The sequence below is a fragment of the Triturus cristatus genome, chromosome 3_2, assembly GCF_964204655.1.
Source record: "Triturus cristatus chromosome 3_2, aTriCri1.1, whole genome shotgun sequence".
Taxonomy (NCBI): domain Eukaryota; kingdom Metazoa; phylum Chordata; class Amphibia; order Caudata; family Salamandridae; genus Triturus; species Triturus cristatus.
The window spans coordinates 819,354,215-819,374,905 of record NC_140584.1 but is presented as its reverse complement, the minus strand read 5'-3'; the positions used below and the strand labels follow the sequence as shown (position 1 = coordinate 819,374,905).

At 47.3% G+C, this 20,691-nt stretch overlaps 1 protein-coding gene across 2 annotated transcripts in view; it reads right to left on the bottom strand.

The window, feature by feature from the left end:
- TMEM237 (transmembrane protein 237) overlaps nucleotides 1-20,691 on the bottom strand; it is a 215,265-nt gene that overhangs the window by 132,769 nt on the left and 61,805 nt on the right. For both annotated transcript variants that reach the window (XM_085648985.1, XM_085648986.1), the window contains 2 exons: nucleotides 2,667-2,780; nucleotides 2,302-2,422 (listed from right to left, as the gene is read on the bottom strand). In XM_085648985.1, the coding sequence (XP_085505111.1) occupies nucleotides 2,302-2,422; nucleotides 2,667-2,780 (235 nt within the window). The remainder of the gene's footprint in view (nucleotides 1-2,301; nucleotides 2,423-2,666; nucleotides 2,781-20,691) is intronic.

The window sequence follows — 20,691 nt, the reverse complement described above, 5'->3', positions numbered from 1 at the left end:
TAAGTGGATGGGGGACCCCAAAATGATCACCTCCCCTGGATTTCAATGCCTTTCAAGCTCTCCCATGGCTGGGGCTTTTGCTCTACAGCCAGGAGTGTTTCACCCACTAGGGGCCACATGTATGGTAACATTTAATCAGACATGGAAGGCTTGAAAATCCAAAAATGTAATGTTGATGTGGTTATGCCATCTAGGGGCTGACCATATGGTTGCAATACAATGCTTCTTTTAATGTGATGCCCCCTAAGGGTAGTTGTTACCATTGCAGCTTTGATATCAAACCCACTAAAGAATACACAAACACAAGGTTTATTCCTGATAAATGCTTTATGGGGTTACAATAACGATTGCAAATGTTTTATGATTATCACAATAGTGACAATGATTTATGCAATAGTAACGTGTTTATTACAAAACAAATGACTGAACTCACTTGAGATGTTTGGGTGACCCCTCTATGGGGTCACCAGTGTTTACACAGTGTACTCTATGGTATGTTCCATCTGCCAATGTACATATTTGTAAATTATTGCATAGTGTGTGTGTAATACATGTACTTCTCCTTTTTCTAAAGGAAAAGTACTGATTGGACAATCAGGTATTGAGTATTATTATTGCATGCAACTGATTGGTGATTACTAGCTCATACCACCTCTCTTGAGTAGGCCATGGACTGCTCCGTTTCGGTATCCTGTGAGAGTCGAGCGCTACAATGGGGTGTTTGATTCCCAGTGAGGACAACTATGGACAAATTTCTAGATAAGCCTGATTGCTCTTTGCCAGGCTACCAGAGGGTGAGAACAGGTTATCTTTTAGCGTGTATCTAGCTTACCCGGACTTGAGAGGTAGTGCCTGCCCCGCCTAAGTGCATACCTCATCCAATCAAGAATCTGATTTCTAACATTCTAACAACCATCATAAATTAGCTATTGAGGGTCTACGTACCTCCAACAGAACATTTGCATATAACATGAATATCAGCATTTCAGAGCAGCTTGGGGGATGAAAGCCACACCAGAAGATCTTTGAGCACAGCAACATTATTGGAAGTGACCATTACATGGTCTTTGAGTCAGTGACTTCACATAACCTTTCACCAACTGACATTGCAGGAAGTGACATCACATGGTCTTTGTTGTACAACTCAGGCCCTCTTTACATATGGTCTGTAACTGCTGTGATATATATTGCACCTGATAAACTAAAAGTCCATTGAGTCAGAATTTGTCAGGTGTGATAAATACCACCCAGTGTAAGGTTTTTTTCATACCATGTTTTTAGCACACATTTTCAAAACAGGAACCAGCGAAAAATCCTTAGCTAAAAGACATTCACATTGACAATGCCTACAGCTCTCAAATTGCCGAACCGTATTGGCTTTGCCAATACGTGTTCTCAATCAGTCAGGCATGTAATTTCCAATAGGCATATGCCAAGTGTTGCCATGCCCATCAGACTTATGCCCACATTCCACACACAAAAAAATTACTGACTGTAATGGCTCGGTTTACCCCAGCAAACAGAATGCCTGAGCCTAAGGGCCGATCTGAAAACCGACTGGGAGAAGGGAATGGACATTTGGAGGACAAAGAAATTCCTGTATATGTGGAACTAAGTGAGATTGATGGTTAAGACTTGATGTGCCTATGATCACTCTCTTTATCTTGTATTATGCTAATATGATGTGGAACCTGGGTCAATAGTAAAAAAATCCATTCCCTTTCCACATTTTGCATGAATGAATACAACATAGCGTTCCCTCACTGAGTACAAATAACGGTCTTTTAAAAAAAAAAATGTATTGTGATTTATGAGGAAACAAAAACAAAATCAAAGAAAGAAGAATTGAAACATGTCAAATATACATGCATCTGTACTCCCACCCATATGAATATTACCTATATCACGCCATATATAACTCACTCCTACAAGCACCCTCAGATAAAATAGTTGGCGATAGCTGTACTATGTCTCCCCAATGGAATCATCAAATTACATATTCTAATTCCAGCTGGTTTATTGTTTCGGGGATTTATTAATTTAGCAAGAAACTCAGCCCATTCAGCAAGAACCTTGGTCAACTATTTGTCCCTTCTTGTACTCTTCAGATGATGTTCATCTGTTATCGCCCATTCAAGCAAATACTTTTGCCAAGCTTCATGGCTGGGAGCCCTACATGAAACACAATGGGTGTGATTCTGCGCTTGGCCAGCTCTGTGCCTAGCACTGTCACTTGCCCTCATCTTCTCAAGAAAGGTGTTTGATTTGAACTCATACCGAAAGCATCAGAGTGATACTCACTTTGTCCTCTTCCGAGGCTTACGAATTGCCCCTTCCTCGGTTGGCACTTGATCGTCATCGTTGCCATTTATGAATGGAGAGGTACCAAGAGGATTTGGCTGGACAAAAGACGTTTCAGACTCTGCAGAGACAAACAGAAAGCAATGGAAAATTAACTTCTTAAAAAAGGGCAAACTACACCTATGTCTGAAAACAAAAGGCAAAACAAATGTATTATGGGAACAAAAATGAAGTTTCCTTGATGGCTCTTATCGTACATACTGCAAATTATGATTTTTATTAACTTGACCGAAGATCTGCATCGCCTTTTCACGCTATTTGTTTAATGTTTGTATACAACTTTTCTATATCGTTTTCCCACATACCAGCTGGTAATTTCTTTTTCTTCCTTTTCTTTTGGAGGGGGGCATCTCCTGTTTCAGGGGTCAAAGGCTCTCTGCTCTCAGAAGGCCGGCGGACAGCTGACTGCACAATATCTTCTAAAATTAGAAAAACATTATTTAGTTCACAGAAACAAACTGGTTTAAAAATGTGTACCACTCTTATTTCCCCTTAAAAGAGTTTGTTGGACATGCTACTTTTAGTTTATTAACCTCCAAGTGCAGTTTTACATTTTTAAATCAGGTTAAGCAAGATAACACTAACCAAAAGGGAAAATAGTATGCAAGCTAGAATAGTGGAAGAGTGTGCAATACTTACAGATTATGTTTGTGGCTCAAGTAAAAGTGTGTGAAGTCTGATCTATGCCAGATTCTGACCCGCCCTGATGACCTTCCAGAGACAACATTTTGACATTTCACTGTCAAAGTCTGGCTGCCCTTGATAGTCAAAGTCTAGCTGTCCTTCTAAATGCATTGCCCTAACAGGGCCTCTCCCAGTGACCACACCAAAGACCCTCTCAATACCACTCGATTTACAACAATTAGATATGACCCCGAAGCATGGTCAAAATGATGTAGCCAGTGGGTGAATATGATTCAACCACACTTAGGCCTTCAGGCAAGTCAGTTCATGTCTTTCTCCATCAAAGCCACTATGCACGAATAAGAAAGTACATATAACCGAGTGGGATATTTGGTGATCTGTGAATGTACATCCGGCTACCAAAACAGCCTAGTTACTATTTGTGAATATATCAATCAGTAGTTTGTCTTCTTTGGGATATTAATGAAACTGCAAGATTGCTCACCATAATGCAAACAGTTTCACTTTAGTCTTAGTAAAGAAAGGAGTAAATTTGGAACCATAGGTATACTACCCCACATGGGCAGAGATTTTTTCCATTTTGGGGATTAAAAAATATTTCCATAAATATGATTGGAAAACTATACCACTCGAATGTTTCAAGATGTAATCCTAGACAAAATCTGGGACTTCCACATACATATGAATATTTACTTATATGATGATCTATCGAGCAAGAGTAAATGCTCTTGCTAATGTTTTGTGTATGACAGTGAAATATTTTCCCCTTGGAGAAACCGGCACACATTTCGGGGGTGTTGCGACCTTCACACCTACTTATGCCCTTGTCAGAAGTAAATACTAGTGAAGGAAAGAGTAAGAGCAGAGTTTGTGAATATTTAAAAAGATGCAAGTTTGTGGGATTGCAGAGGCTCAAAAGACAATTCAGCAACAGAATGGCCATAAGCTGTTGGTGTGAACACATTTATTCATAAGAAAATCTCCATGGAGGAAATTCTTTAATGAGTACAGTACAAAGGAAACTGACAGTGATTGTCTCCTGCTCACCTACTAACGCATTGAAATTGTTTGTCATTATCGAAGAACTGTGTGGTTTGGCACTCCATACACCTCACGTTTTGCTGCACACTTTACGATGAGTGTTATAAAATGCATACAGGCACTAAACTCAATTAACTTGGCATGTAAACGCAGCAACACATTTTCTGGCTCAAAAAATACCATTCTGTTCCCGACGTATAGCACCTCCACTGTTCTTCCACAAACAATTTACAAACCCTGCTCAGATAAGAATTTATTTCCCATCACCACATGTATGCAAATATCCAAACCCAACCTGAAGACAGAGGCATCAGGAAAAACGATCAAGCTCACACTGATGGAACACTTGTGTCATTAGTCAAAGAACATGTTGCAGAAGCAACTAGGCCAAAGTGGCAAATCCCACATAACTATCCTCAGTCCCTATAAAAGAATATCCACTCTGCACTTTGGTACTTTTTAGGTCTCGGCTAGCGTAGGCTGCGCAGACATGCACAGTCTCGCTGGCGAGATTTTATGTTTTTGGGTAGCTTTCACTAGCGGGGTTTAAGCCCCGCCCCTCTTTTCCATTGGCTGACGTCACCGCTTATGCTAAACGGTGGCCAGCCATTGGAAAAGAGCTTCCAGTGACGTACACTTTTCTCTTTTAGAGCCGTCCCAGTTGGACTGGCTCGCTTGACTTACGTGTGTGGTAAAAGGTTTCTTATTTTTATGGGGCCATGTGTTTCAAACATATGGCCCCATAAAGACAAGAGATCGGCTGCAGCGCGGTCCTCTTTCACTTTCGGGACCGCGCTTGCCTTTTGCTCTGCCTTGTTGTTTGATGTGTTACTCAAAGGGTCACAATGTGCTGAAAAGCCACACAATCGCAATAGCGCCATAAAAATGCCACTGCTATGCAGACTTAAAACTTGGCAGCTACCCATTTGGCTACTGCTTGAGCATCTCTCAAATCTGAAATGTTAACTCGGATTTCATAACCCTGGCACCTTTTGGAAGAAAGCACGCATTTTATGTGGGACCGTCTCTGGCCACCGTGTTAAGCCAGACAGCAGTCACCGGGGCACCCGCCTCTGCTCTGTGTCCCCTGCGGTCTGCCCCCTGGCATCCTAGACTGCAGTGGGAACATGATGTTGTGAACAGTGGTCTTTCTTCCGCTAGGCTTCTTCTCATGCGCTGGAACCCGAATGTTTGCACGAACTCTACGCCACAGGCGGCTGCAAGGAACAGAAGCTACGGCAGCGATTGATCGGTGGCTGAATAATTCCTTCCGGAGCAGTAATGCGGAGTCTTCCAGTGCAGGAGCAGAATACTCTCTTCCGGAACGAGAGGTGTGTTTCTCCTCTATTATTGTGTGCAACAGCAGTGGCGTTTTTTTTGGTGATGGGCCGGACATCATATTCCGAGCATGTCCCTTTTCAACCAATCAGAGGGTGCTTAAAGGCATGGCTACAAACACCCCGTCCCTTTCAGTTCAGCCCAGCCCCAATATCCAAGTCAATCAGTTTAAAATCAGTTAAATCAGTTGCTTAGATACGGAAACAAAGTACGTTTGCTCAGATGTTTAAAGATCTTCTATCGGGAGGTAAGGCCTAGTTCGTAGGTCGCTTGATCCAGGGGGTGTCATGTAGGCTTTCTCCCTGGCCGCCATCTCACGACTCTAATCACACCTTCCTACTGGGGTCTCAAGACTTTTGCATGTCGCCGAAAAGACGCAGTATTGTTAGCTTAGACTTCCTTCTAATTAAGCATCTTAGTTGGGTCTGATGAAAAAGAAAAAACTACAGCTCCCAGAATACAGTGATTTGTTAATTAAACAATCGGGACTGGACATTTTTCTTATCTCTATGGTCGTTTCTATTCTGATTCTGTGAGTAGTTTCTGAGCATATCTTTGTTCTCAGTATTCCTTTATTATCGACTCCCGCAACTGGAATTATGTAGAAAGTATAGAAATTATGCATTCTGTGGTGGACGTTCTGGTAATATGGCAACTTCATCATATATTTTCAGTGGATTCCTCTGGGGTATCACAGCAAGGGCTGTCTTAACATCATCCCTAAGCATAAACATAAAACTTATCAACCGTTCCTGCCCTACTTCCGAACCCAATACAGGTTTGGCCACTTCAGAGTTCACATAACTAGGCTCCATTAAATCTATCATAATAAACAACACAGTAATTGAACTCATTTGAAACAAGCATTGGCAATGCCAGTAGGTATGGCTCTAAAAGATTGTTGTATGGTAATGTGAAGTATTGCAAGTAGATAGTGTGGGAATGAATATACATTTGTGTAGAAGCAAAGCACTGTTCACTGGTCACTTCGGTGTTCAGGCCAGAGCTGCCAGCTCTGGAGCTAGGGAACCTAGCTCGAGTCTCGGCATCTACTCAACATCCTGTGATCCTGTGCAAATCACTTAATCTCCCCACGCTTAACAAAAGGAATGTGTCCTTGTGTAGTGTAACTAGTGCTCATTTAAACAACAGACCTACTGCTTGAGTTCATGCTACGCTAAATAAAATTGCAACAAAAACAAAACAAGCATTACAAATGCAATAGGTCTCGCCTTTCATTAAGTTAAAGCCATTTGCTTTGCTATATAATACCATTAGCAAAGCAAATGGCTTTAACTTAATCAAAGGCGAGACCTATTGCATTTTCAATGCTTGTTATAATGCAGTTTGAAGGCACATTAAAACAGTCTTTCAGCTACCTCTGGCTTCACTCATGGATTACTGAAGCAAGTAATGTCCCTGTGTTGGACATTCAGCTACACCAGGTGACATCGGTCCTCTCTCCTTCATACATTCAGCAATGTCAAGGAATGGTTCATTCTATAGCAATACTACAGTAGAGTGACTAGAGCATGCTGGGCTTAGGATCACCGTGATCAACCTGAACATGCAATTCTTAACCATTACATTAACTACACCAGAATGCTACGGCCTTGTCTTAGTGTGAGTAGCTTAGGTGTTCTGTTGCGAGAATGAAAACAATGTTAAAAACAAACTGTTTCATATGTTTGAGGTGAAATAAGAGAGCAACACATGCTAGATGTATATCCTCATTCCTGGCATGAAGCTACACTGATCAAAGGCTTAGGGTCCTCATTAAAAGTGCTGTGTGCCAAATGCAAAATACCCTTGTACCACACACTCATATCAACATATTTACTTATGCACTTTGTTTGGCTGTTACAATAGTTTAGCTCTTGTGAGGAAACAAGACTTATTTCAACATGTGAAGTACCTATGCCAGGACTTATATTGCACTAAAATGCAGCCCCATTTTCTAGGGAATTGACTCTACCACTCACAGCCTAACTTTTGTACAATATCTTTTACCCATTTATGTTTCAGGTGAGCACAAACAAATTAATTGTCAGCATACCAAACAAAGTGGGTAGGTTTGTCAGTAGGGGACATAACAATGTAAGAATTAATGGATATAGGAAATCCTAGATGAAACCACCAAATTGATATCACTTACTATTTGGCCTTATTTACTTCTGATGTTGGGTTTGAAACACTAGCTCAAGGTGGAGGACTCAAAGCTAAGGGGCACATGTACAAATAACGTTTAGTGTCGAAAATTGCCCAATTCACAGAATCAGGCCATTTTCTGCAAAAATGCTTTTACATATGTACAAATCACAAATTGCGATAACACAATCGCAATTTGTGTTAGCGATTCCATTTGGAAGGGGTGTGTTATGGGTGTCCCTTTCAAATACAGAATCTCAAAAGTATGTATAAATGTTTTGTAACTGCATACCAGTCGCAAAACATTAATTTTTATACCAACAATGCAAAGGAGGTGGTAACCACTCGCAAAAGGGACTCCTTTCCCTTTGTGATTGTTAAAACAAATATTTTTTAAGAACAGGTTGTGGTTCCATGGACCACTGCCTACTTTTAAACAAGCATTTACAATGCAATGGTCTCGGCATTGTTAAAGTTAGAGCTATTGGCATTGCTCATGACATTATTTTTTGTTTATGTTTTTTGTTTTTAAAACATTTAAAGAAACGGCATTGTTATTTACAATGTCAATAGCTTAATCACTCTCACAGCAATGAAAGAAAGGAGAAGAGAAAAAATAATGATTCGCCTTCTCAGAAAGTTAAAATGTATAATTTAATTTGTGGAAACGTTGAGCCCAACAATACAGTTTAGAGGAAAAGTAAAACCCAGATGGTATTGCTAATGGATTAACAAGTGCATAAGAAAGAATAACAGTATGTTGCTTAGGGTGGTTCAAGCATGGTTCAGCAAAACAAACTGGAGAGGAAATTGCACCTAAACACAAACAAGGATAGAGAAGCAGAGCTCGGGGGTAAGGCAAGCCCGGCAACGTATGGGAGGAGTGGCTGAAAATGCCAGGCTAGTCCGGAGAGATGAAGCAACCTCGCAACACACAAAATAAAGGATTGCTCCCTGCTCACTAACAAAACACGCATGCAAAAGGCTATACGGGGGCGACTGGTCTAGCTATGTTATAGGTATGGAAAAGGTAGGAACGGCAGCAAGAATGGGACAGAAGCGATGATTTTTTGGGCAGCCCAAGTTCCAGTGAAGTACCACAAATAAGTACATTTAGTAAGGCCATTCTGGGCGAGAGAGCACGGAATCTAGAGTGGTACGTGGGAACGGGTGGACAAGCGCAAGAAACTGAAGAGTTCAAAGGAAGCTACAAAATAGTCATAACAGGGCGCGAGCTGCAGTGATTGGGCTTGATGACAGGAGAGGTAAACAGTGGTCGGAAGGGGGCTAGTTGCTGGCTGGGACTGAGCAGCATACACATGAGGGGGTCAATAAGTTGATGCGGTGAAATTTAGTATGACAAAACAGCGAGAGAAGAACAGGGGGTGCAGATAGAGATGCTAGGAGGGAGCACAAGAGAATACACGTGGGAATATAGGATGATAACAGGGAAGCATGTGCAAGGAAGGAAGCATGCACGCAAAACAAAACGGACGGAGAAAATGCATGAGGACACAAGGAGTGAGCATGCCACAGTTCAAATGTGCAGGAGGGCATGATAATAAGGGAGTGCACGTTGCGATCACACAGAAGGACTTCCAGATGTACATATGGGGGGCGGGAGGGTGTTCATGAGACGGGAGAGCATGAAGAGAGGAGCAATACACAAGGGAAATAAAAAATAGCACTGAGAGGGCGGGATCCAGATGCATTGGATGAAACAGATGAGCAAGGAGAAATCGTCTAAAGGAAAGGGTGCATTTAGGACGGACGAGAACGTGAACATAGGGCAGAAGGAGTGGGTATAAATACACATGGGGCAATGGATGACATGCACTAGAACCGAGATAGTCAGCAGAGAACATGCATACAGTATACATGCATTGGGCGACATAGAAGGATGAAGGCGAGGGCAACCTCAAGCCCATTTTGTTAGGTGACAGCAGCGCGAGAAAGGGTTGCAGGGTCACAGTAACACAGTAATGCATCATCCCCAGTCTGACTCTGCGGGCAGCCTCAGCCCAGACCCTCCTTTACCTGATCATCGAACCTGTTCATCACGGCCTGCACCCACTCCATCGGCTTGTGAGCAGCCATGTCCGGGCGCCCACCCGCCCTCCGGGCTGCTGTGGCCGCGCTTCCTGTCCGTGCTCAGGCTATTCCGGGGGCCGCGGCTCTCTAAGCCTCCTCCGCCTCCTCCTCCCTGCTGCTTGCTCTCCCCTCGGCAGCCATCACAGCGGAGCCGCCATGACACCCGACCGGAAGCCTCACCCTTATCCACTCCGCCGCCAGGACGCATGCGCTTGAGGGGGATGAAAGGAGGGGGGCTTTCATTAATGAAAATGAGAGAGCAAAGCTTGATGAAGTCATAGCCCATGCCTGGGTGCAGGGGAGGGAGAAGGGGTTGATAGCGCACCCTGCACAGACCCTATATCTCACACACGCACACGCGCGCGCCCCCTCCCGGGACAGAATCTGTCATGTGCACACTCCCACAATACACATTATCAACCTGCAAGGGACATAAATTATGCAGACCTGGCATATTGGACAGATGCACACGGGGTGGAAACGAAGGCAAGAAAGCGGCAGAAGGGGAACTAGCTACACTACACGCAGTGTACCAGAGCAGATGCAATCTGGGGTATGCAGGGAAAACCGGAGACTTCACACAATAGCGCTCTTAAAGGCAGGCTGGCGTCGGGCCACACACAACTGACTCCGCCACAGCTCACAAGCAAGGGAAAGTGACACGGAGTCTGTTTACAAGCCGCGGGCACCGGAAGACACCACTGCCTTTCTCCGAGGCGAAGCAGAAATGCCTCGGAGAAAGGCAGCGGCGCTTTCGGATTCGGGGGCGTGTTCTCCTCTTGCCATTGGCTGGAGGAGATAATTAGATTTGTTGAAAAAAACACGCCCCCGAATCCGAAAAGGACGGGGCCTGATCGGAGTGACGGACCTCTTCTCCAATGGCTGGCCAGCATTCAAGAGGCCAGCCAATGGAGAACAGGGGAGAAGAGGGGCAGGTTCAAGCCCCTCTTCTCCAAGTCATTAAATCTCGGATCGAGACTGCACAAGCGCAGCCTTCGAGCCGAGACCTAAAAATGAAACATTTACGTTTTCCTTTCTTTTTTTAAACACATCCCATTTTCATTTAAGGAAAACGGGCTGCATTTAAAGAAAAAATAAAAGATTGCTTTATTAAGAGCAATCACAGACATGGTGGTCTGCTGACCTCAGCAGGCCACCATCCCTGTGATGGCCGTGATTAGCATCTGTAACCACGCATGCCAAAACAAAGCGTGGCTTAACAATGCAGTCAATACCACGACTGTGTCATACCACGAGTTCCATTACAATGCAAGTCATTACAACGACTTGCTTTATGGAAGCGCTGGACTTTGTAATAGATCAAATTACTATTCCAACTCTAGTCGGTGTATCTGTAGGAAAGGTGGTGGACTTAAAACCCAACACTGCATTCCCTAAAACAAGTCATTGTAATGACTTGCGCTAAGTGTAATGGAACCCGTGGTAGCGTTACAGTTGTGGCACTGACTGTGTTGTAAAGGCACTAGGTTGTAATGCCTGCATTGTAATAGATGTTTCCCGATGGCATTGGCTCCCGATAGGTCACAAATTGCAACCTACCGTGCTGTAGATTCACATGTACTGCAAACTCCTGCCGGCTGTTGTGGGACTTGGATGTTAGCAAATAGTTTTTCTTCTAAGAATTCTTTTGTGCCTAGAGATGTGCTGAGACTCCTCCTTCAGATCACAAGACGCATGGACATCGGCCCCATCTTAGATTGTTTTAAGCACAGCGGATGAGAAAGTTTAGGGCGTGTCACGTGAGCATAGCTTTGTGCACCTTGCGTAATGTGCTTTGTGAACTGGATGATAAAAGAAGAGATCTGCGATCATCACAAGCTACGGTGAAGAGCGTGATCACATTCGGATCAACAGCACCAATACTACAGATGCTTATGTGGTAAGTAACAATTTCCATTTAAAGCATGTGTGTCAGTAAATTCACATCCTCTGCATCAACTGTAAAACAGTGCCCTCCATAAGCAGTGGCTGGGGAGTACAGGATGCAGATATCTGGAAAGAAGTCGAGTGAGTTGTGTATACAGCAGTGATTGGTTAAAGTGTGTGGTTTTGACCAGGTGACCGCCTTGGTGATAGCAGGGTGTTTCCTAAGAAAGCCATGATTGCGCCTTGTAACTGGTAGAGTGATCTCTTGGGAGAACAGGTAGGTCTCCCTGGGCTTTGAGGTAGCAGGTTTGGATGCTATACCTCCCTTGGAGATGGGGGACCCTTGTTAGGTTTTACAAAGGCTTGGAAGAGCTAGTCAGACTTCCAAAAGAGCTTGATCCTGTTAATGTAATACATAAAAGCCCTTTTAACATCCAATGTGTTTAGAGTTCTTTCTGTTACTGAATCTGTCTTTGGAAAGAAGACTAGAAGCTCTATAGTCTGACTGTAGTGTGAAGTGACACTGCCTTGGGAGAGAAATCTAGGATTGGTCCTGAGAACAACCCTATCTTTGTGAACCTGAATGTATGATTCTTGCAAGGATGTATTTGTTCAGGGGCCTGGGGTCCAGGATAGGTCTGAGGGAGTTTTCTTTTTTAGGAATGAGCAAGTACAGAGAGTAGATGCCTTTTCCCTGATGGTGGAGACACTGTCTATTGACCCATTCTAGAGGAGTGTGTCCGTCCCTTCCTCAAGAAGGCGGAGATGGTCCCTGTTGAGGACGTGTGTGTGAGGTGGGATGTTGGGAGGGACTGTGAGATGTTCTAGGCAGCAGCTGTGGTGAACCACCACTAAAACAAACTGGTTTGATGTAATTTCCTTCCAGAGAAAGAGGAAATCTTGCACTCTACCCCCAACAGGTAACAAGATAGGTCAGGACGAGGGGCGAGTCGCTGCTTAGAGGAGACAGCACCTTTACTGGTGCCACCTCTGCCCTTTCCTCCATTGTTACCCCTTTATGAACCCCTGGAGTAACTGCTGCCGGTGGAAGGAGTGCTACTGTCTCTGATAAGACTGTGGCTTGTCTGGTGATGTGACTTTTTCTCCTCCCCTATACTGCTGCTTGCGAAAGGAACCTCTCACAGTTGGAGTTTGCAGGACACCCGGGGACCCATAAATTGGGCAATCGCCATGTTCCTCTTTATTTTCACAAATATCTTATCTACCTGAGAGCCAAAGAGTCGCTAGTTATCAAAATGGAGGTTGAGGTGTCAAGAATTCCTGTCATGCGAGGGGAGGAAAACGGTAACCAGCGAAAACGGACTACATCTCCCAGGATGCTTAGCGGTTGAGAGGTTATGTAAACAGGAGAGCTGTTACATAACTCAAGGACAACACGCCCTTATGTAAACAGGAGAGCTGTTACATAACTCAAGGAAAACACGCCCTTATGTAAACAGGAGAGCTGTTACATAACTCAAGGAAAACACGCTCTTATGTAAACAGGAGAGCTGTTACATAACTCAAGGAAAACACGCCCTATAAAGGGAGGAACCGGGAGGTACAACGCTGTCAGATATTGTGTTTACACCGACGTACCTGCTTAGTGAAGAGCAGTGTTCCGGAGTGGTGCTCCAGTAAGGCAAGAACGGAGGTAGGTCAAGTCGTTACTCCCTGGGCCGTGTCTTGCCCCATCGTCACCTGTGAAGGACCCGGAAGCTCTACCGGATAACCATTGAGCTTCGCTTTTTGACTCGGCTGAGTCAAAGCGCAGTGGCGCTTTTGCTGGTTGGAGTCGTAACTCCCAGCCCGACCAGAGATACAGGGACTGCCAGCTGTAACGCACACCAGGAGGTGTTTGCCGCGTTACAGACTCGGAAGTCCACAGGATCGATCGAGCGGCTGCTCTCGGTTCAGTCTTCTTTGCTTGTGATTGGGGTATCGGTGACGCTTCACCAGGAGGTGACTCCGCGTCCCGGTGCAGTCTGAGGAAGAGGTTGAGCGGCTGCTCCCTTCAGGTAGAGACCCCGGCTGGGTGTTTCCCTGACTCCTCGGTTCTCCCCAACACTCTTCGTGCCCCTCACAGCCTACCGATTGGCATTGTCGGCCATTTCATTTCTGCCCTCTGTTGGCATACGCCGGGATCGGCGTATATGCAGAGGACGGTTAGGACCATCCGTGCTGTGGGCTGGTAACGTACTTAGCCTGGACGATTCCAGTGACTATAACCTTTGTTTATTCCTTGTATTATTTTTGCCTTCATTAAAATAACTAAACCTTCACAAGTGGTTGCGTTCTCATTATCGTGTCTGTTAAACGATCCTGAGACGTTCAGGGCGTTACAAAATATCCGACCTTAATAACACTAACTGTCTCCCGGTCGATAACAGACATGGCAACCCTTGATGATGTGCTGGCTGCTTTAGCGACCGTGCAAATTGAATTGGCTGCCTCCAGGCAAGAAACAGCCGATGTAAAAGCCAGACTGGATGCTATCCAATTGGACCCGCTCACGCCCAGCACCTCCCTCACGAACCAGACCCCTGCGGTAGTAGTGGAAATGCCGGTAGCCGTCCCCTTGGCAACACCAGAGAGGTACAGTGGGGATCCTAACACAGTGCAGGTATTCCTCACACAAGTGGCGCTACATTTATCGTGCAAACCAAGGGCGTTCCCCACGAGTCAGGCTCGTGTGGCTTTCCTTATATCCTATTTGGCTGGAAACGCGGCACAATGGGCCGTACCTCTGGTGAGCAGGGACGACCCCATCTTATGTGATTGGGGTGCTTTTCGCGAGGAATTCCTGAAGGTCTTCGACAGAAGGGCTGACTCGTACACGGCGGACCGTGCTTGAGTTGAGACAGGGATCCAACGACCTGGTGCAGTATCTCAACGCGTTCCGAAGGCTGGTTGCGGAAACCAAGTGGCCTGTTGCTAAACAGACGGCGCTCTTCCATCACGGGCTGTGCGATGAGCTCAAGGACGCCGTGGCTCATATTGACCCACAACCCAAGACATGTGAGGGCCTTATCAACCTGGTATTACGGCTGGAACATAGGCTAAGTGAAAGAAAGGGGGATCATGGGAGAAAAGGAAAATCCCTTCCATCCTATGTGACAGTGAAACTTCCACTGCATCCAAGGGAGAACCCATGGACATCGGCGCAATACGAGCGAGCCTCACAGCCACGGAGAAAGAGTCACGCCGTAAACAAGGATTGTGCCTATATTGTGGCAAAAAAGGCCACTACGTACGTGAATGCCCTGCCAAACCGAAGACGTCACGTTATCGGGCCAACCGGTCGGTAACAGCCGTGGTGGACGTACCGGCGGAAAACTAGAGGACTCCCAGACCAAAGAAGGGGCATCTCGGAGTCACTCATCCATCCCTTCACTTTCCAACTCGGTCACTAAGGGACAACGACACCTGTTTCTCACGGTGCACGTGGGAGTGCATGACCAGTGGATACCCGTTGTGGCCATGGTGGATTCAGGGGCCACTGGCATGTTTATGGACCACAACGAGGCATGCAGGCTAGGGCTAGTGCTTCTTCCCAAAGCTGTACCCGAAGACGTCTATGCTGTAGACGGAAGGCGATTGGTGACGGGGCCCATCGGGCAGCACACGGGGGTCCTTCCGATGAGATGTGGGAGGAACCATTTGGAACAAATCGATTTTAACATCATCCGAGCGCCCCAATATGGCGTCATATTGGGATTGCTGTGGCTACAGAAACACAACCCCTCTGTGGATTGGCCAACACATCGCATCGAACTGACGTCACCGTATTGCATCCTGAATTGTGGAATAAGAACGGAATCCCTTGACGCAGATGAGAGCGGGAGTCAGACGGTGGCTACAGTGGCAGAAAAAGATGTGGCTCTCCCCCAGGCTTATCACAGTTTTGAGGATGTATTTGATGAGGTGAAGGCGGAAGTGCTACCACCACATAGACAGTTTGACTGCCAGATCGACCTGGTGCCAGGGGCCAGCGTTCCCAGCGGCAGGCTGTATGCCCTGACGGAGCCTGAAAACGTGCATCTCCGGGGGTACCTGGATAAACTCCTCAAGCTAGGATTCATCCGCCCGTCCAAGTCTCCGGCCGCCTCGCCACTCTTCTTCATCCCGAAGGCTAATGGGGAGCTGAGAGCCTGTGTGGACTTTAGGGCATTGAATGCGATAACCGTAAAGAATCGGTACCCCTTGCCTCTCATCAGTGTACTTCTGGAACAGGTCAAGAAAGCTCGTATCTACACCAAGTTGGATTTGAAAGGGGCATACCATCTGGTGCGCATGAGGGACGGAGACGAGTGGAAGACCGCCTTTAAGACCAGGTTCGGCCTTTTTGAGTACCTCGTCATGCCGTTCGGTCTGTGCAACGCCCCGGCAGCCTTTCAGTACTTTTTGAATGAGGTATTCAGAGAGGAGTTGGATATCTACGTGGTCGTATATATCGACGACATCCTCATCTATTCGTCCAGTGTGGAGGAGCACGTACACCACGTCAAAGCTGTGCTCCAAAAGCTGAGGGAAAACATGCTGTTTTGTAAACTCAGCAAGTGTGACTTCCACGTCACATCCGTGGAATTCCTCGGAGTGATGCTGAGTCCAGAGGGACAGGAGATGGCAGAACGAAAGATCAAGGCGGTGAAAGAATGGCCGGTGCCCCAAAGCGTGAAGGACGTCCAAAGTTTCATTGGCTTCGCCAACTTTTACAGGCGGTTTATAGATGGATTTTCAGGATTAGTGGCCCCAATCACACAGCTACTGAGGAAGTCCAAGGAGTTTGTCTGGTCCCCTGAAGCGAACAAAGCCTTTGAGGCCCTGAAAAGCGCCTTTGGTAAGGCGCCGGTGTTGGCTCACCCCGATCCGGATCTCCCCTACGTGGTGGAAGCGGACGCATCGGATGTGGCGCTGGGGGCTATCTTGTCCCAACGCAACCACGACACAGGGGTGCTTCATCCCGTTGCGTACATGTCCCGCAAACTCAACGACGCCGAACGCAACTACCATATTGCGGAGAAGGAACTTCTCGCAATCAAGGACGCCTTCACCGAATGGAGGCATTGGTTGATGGGGGCAAGACATGTGGTATCGGTGTACACGGACCATCGGAACCTACAGTTCATGACGGCCACAAGACACCTTTCTCCCAGACAGCTGCGGTGGATGATCTTCTTTGCGGGGTTCAACTTCCGCATCACATATCGGCCGGGGACGGAAAACCGGAAGGCGGACGCCCTGTCCCGTCAATCTGCAGTTAAGGAACCATTGCCTGCGACCGAGCATTCCATCATTTTCCCGAGGATGGTATTGGGGGTTATCCAACCGGATACTTTCCTGAGGGGAATAAAGAGAGGGATCAGGTCATTCGCATGGCGGAGGTGGCTCCTCAGTCACAGAGAATGGCAGCTGAAGGACGGGATACCCCTGAAGGGCAGGTGCCTATTGATACCCACGCCTAGGCTAAGGAAACAAGCATTCATCTGGTGCCATGACTCTCCATGCGCAGGTCATTTGGGCTTTGAAAAAGCGGTGGCTAGCATGGGACGGCATTTCTGGTGGCCAACCATGAGAGTGGACGTCAGGAGGTGGGGACAGGAGTGTCCTACGTGTGCTACCATGAAGGCCGACCATGGCCGAACCCAAGGGCTCTTACATCCACTTCCGACCCCGGATAGACCATGGGATAGCATATCACTGGACTTCGTGGTGGGCCTACCGGTAGACCAGGGGATGACGGCAATACTGGTGGTGGTGGATTACTTGACGAAAATGGGGCACTTCATCCCCTGCAAGAGAGTCCCTACGGCCGGGGAATTGGCGTCACTACTCCTAAAGAATGTGGTACGACTGCATGGATTACCTGGGGTGATCGTGTCGGACCGGGGGTCGCAGTTTACTGCGCAATTCTGGAAGACTTGGTGCACTGCGCTGCATGTTAAGACCACCCTGTCCACCAGCTACCACCCTCAAACGGACGGCCAAACCGAGCGCCTGAACCAAACGCTCAAACAGTATCTGCGATGTTTTGTGGACCAGGGCAGGGAAGAATGGGTCGACTTGCTATGGGTTGCAGAGATAGCCTATAACAACGCCACTCACAGCTCCACACAGTCATCTCCGTTCTATAGCAACTATGGCCAACATCCCAGGTTCTTGCCATTTCTACATCCGTTCAAAGAGGACAGGATTCCCGCCACAGCGGACAGGGTGGCACACATAAAAGACACGTTGATGCGCTCAAGGGCTGTCCTAATAGAGGCCAAGAGAAGATACAAGGCTGCGGCAGACAGGAAGAGAAGACCTGGGCCACTGTACCGCACTGGAGACTACGTCTGGATATCCACAAGAAACATGAGGTTTCGAAAGAACAGTGTGTTCCATCCCAAGTACATGGGCCCCTATCGAATTACCAAGTGTATGGGTCCCGTGAACGTGAAGGTGTGCTTGCCCCAGTCATTGTGGATACACCCTGTCTTTCATGTATCATTGCTCAAACCAGCACCCTCCAAGCCGTCTGGGACACCTAGGCCGGTATGCGTGGAGTCGGAGGTGGAGTATGAAGTGTCGGGCATACGGGCGTCCAAATGGCGCAGGGGGAAGCTGTGGTACCTGGTTGCGTGGAAAGGCTATGGCCCGGAGGAGCAGTCATGGGAACCGGCTGAAGGGGTTCATGCTCCGCGCTTGGTCTCCTTGTTCCATCGGCGTTTTCCTGCCAGCGCTGGACCCGTGGGGAGCCGCTGAGAGGGAGGATGTACTGTCAAGAATTCCTGTCATGCGAGGGGAGGAAAACGGTAACCAGCGAAAACGGACTACATCTCCCAGGATGCTTAGCGGTTGAGAGGTTATGTAAACAGGAGAGCTGTTACATAACTCAAGGACAACACGCCCTTATGTAAACAGGAGAGCTGTTACATAACTCAAGGAAAACACGCCCTTATGTAAACAGGAGAGCTGTTACATAACTCAAGGAAAACACGCCCTATAAAGGGAGGAACCGGGAGGTACAACGCTGTCGGATATTGTGTTTACACCGACGTACCTGCTTAGTGAAGAGCAGTGTTCCGGAGTGGTGCTCCAGTAAGGCAAGAACGGAGGTAGGTCGAGTCGTTACTCCCTGGGCCGTGTCTTGCCCCATCGTCACCTGTGAAGGACCCGGAAGCTCTACCGGATAACCATTGAGCTTCGCTTTTTGACTCGGCTGAGTCAAAGCGCAGTGGCGCTTTTGCTGGTTGGAGTCGTAACTCCCAGCCCGACCAGAGATACAGGGACTGCCAGCTGTAACGCACACCAGGAGGTGTTTGCCGCGTTACAGACTCGGAAGTCCACAGGATCGATCGAGCGGCTGCTCTCGGTTCAGTCTTCTTTGCTTGTGATTGGGGTATCGGTGACGCTTCACCAGGAGGTGACTCCGCGTCCCGGTGCAGTCTGAGGAAGAGGTTGAGCGGCTGCTCCCTTCAGGTAGAGACCCCGGCTGGGTGTTTCCCTGACTCCTCGGTTCTCCCCAACACTCTTCGTGCCCCTCACAGCCTACCGATTGGCATTGTCGGCCATTTCATTTCTGCCCTCTGTTGGCATACGCCGGGATCGGCGTATATGCAGAGGACGGTTAGGACCATCCGTGCTGTGGGCTGGTAACGTACTTAGCCTGGAGGATTCCAGTGACTATAACCTTTGTTTATTCCTTGTATTATTTTTGCCTTCATTAAAATAACTAAACCTTCACAAGTGGTTGCGTTCTCATTATCGTGTCTGTTAAACGATCCTGAGACGTTCAGGGCGTTACATGAGGAGATGCTGCAAGACTTCTGGTTTGAACCTGTAGATGTGAAACCAGGCGCGTTGTCTGAGGACTACGCTACTGTTAACGCCCCTGGAGGCTATATCCACCATGAAATGTTGGATTTGAGATAGTCTTACCGTCAGACACTATCTCATTCCCCTTCTTTCTGTAATTCTCTGGGAAGTGTTTCACAAGTTTTGGCATCTCCTCCCACTGGGACTTGTCGTACCTGGAAAGGAGTCTGACAGAATTGGCTGTGGGCCAACGTGTGGGGTTCACTACCATCTAGCTCACATGCTATCCTGGAGCAGGTCCTTGTGCCAGCTCCCTGGCTGCCTTGCTTCAGGTCAGCTGCCTCGCTCATTTCCTGCTGTTTCCCTCCTGACTGCCACACCGCATTGATCCTCAAGTGCTCTCTGAGCACTTGTTCTTCCTCTGCTGTGCCCGCACTGTTTGTCTGCTCTGATTTGTTCTTCGCTGAGTCTGAGACTGCGTTTTTTGTTTTCACTTAGCATTGTTTTTTCTCCATATCACTTTTATTGTATTGCTTGTTTGGAAATTTGTATGGTTTGTCAGATTTGTGTAATAAAGCTTTGTTGCCTAGTTGCTTGCTTCTGAGTGCTTTTCTTTTCCCGCCGCTCCCTTCCCGCATGTTTTCACCACTCGCATTCCCGCCAGCACCGCCCCTTCTTCCCCCCAGGAACTACTTAATGGAGACGGCGCAAAGCGGGCGAACCAAAAGCAAGTCTGTCTGTGCCTGTCCATGCCTGGACTGTGCCCAGCGCCAGGAACCCTCGGTCCCTTACGACCCACAGATACACCGCTGCCAAGCTCCAAAACCTGGACCCTAGACAAAACTACAACTGCTGCCGCACCTCTCCACGCTGCATGGAAGGACCATTCCTCAGCCGGAACTGTCTCTTCTCCTGCAACACCGGAACACCCGCATGCACAACCACCACTACGCCGACCACACCTATTCATGAGCAAATCCACTGCCTCCTGCTCAACGCACGATCACTCTGCAAGCACGACACCAAGATCTGGAACACCATCACCTCTCTAGCCCCCGACTCCATCTTCCACACCAAGACCTGCCTCAACCTTGCATCTGCGCCTGACAATGCTGCAGCAACCCCCGACGGCTACAAGATAGCACACCGAGACCTCATCAACAAGTACGAAGGTGGAATCACCATAATTCACGAGAAAACCATCCACCGCACCACCACCGCAGACAACACCACCCCGATCATGGAGCACTTCAACTTCCCACTACAAACCGACAGCAAAACCACCATCAGAGGCAGCCTCGCCTACAGACCTACAGGACTATGCCCCAACTGCAACGTCATTCTCAAATTCATCACCACTGACTCCAAACACAATATCTT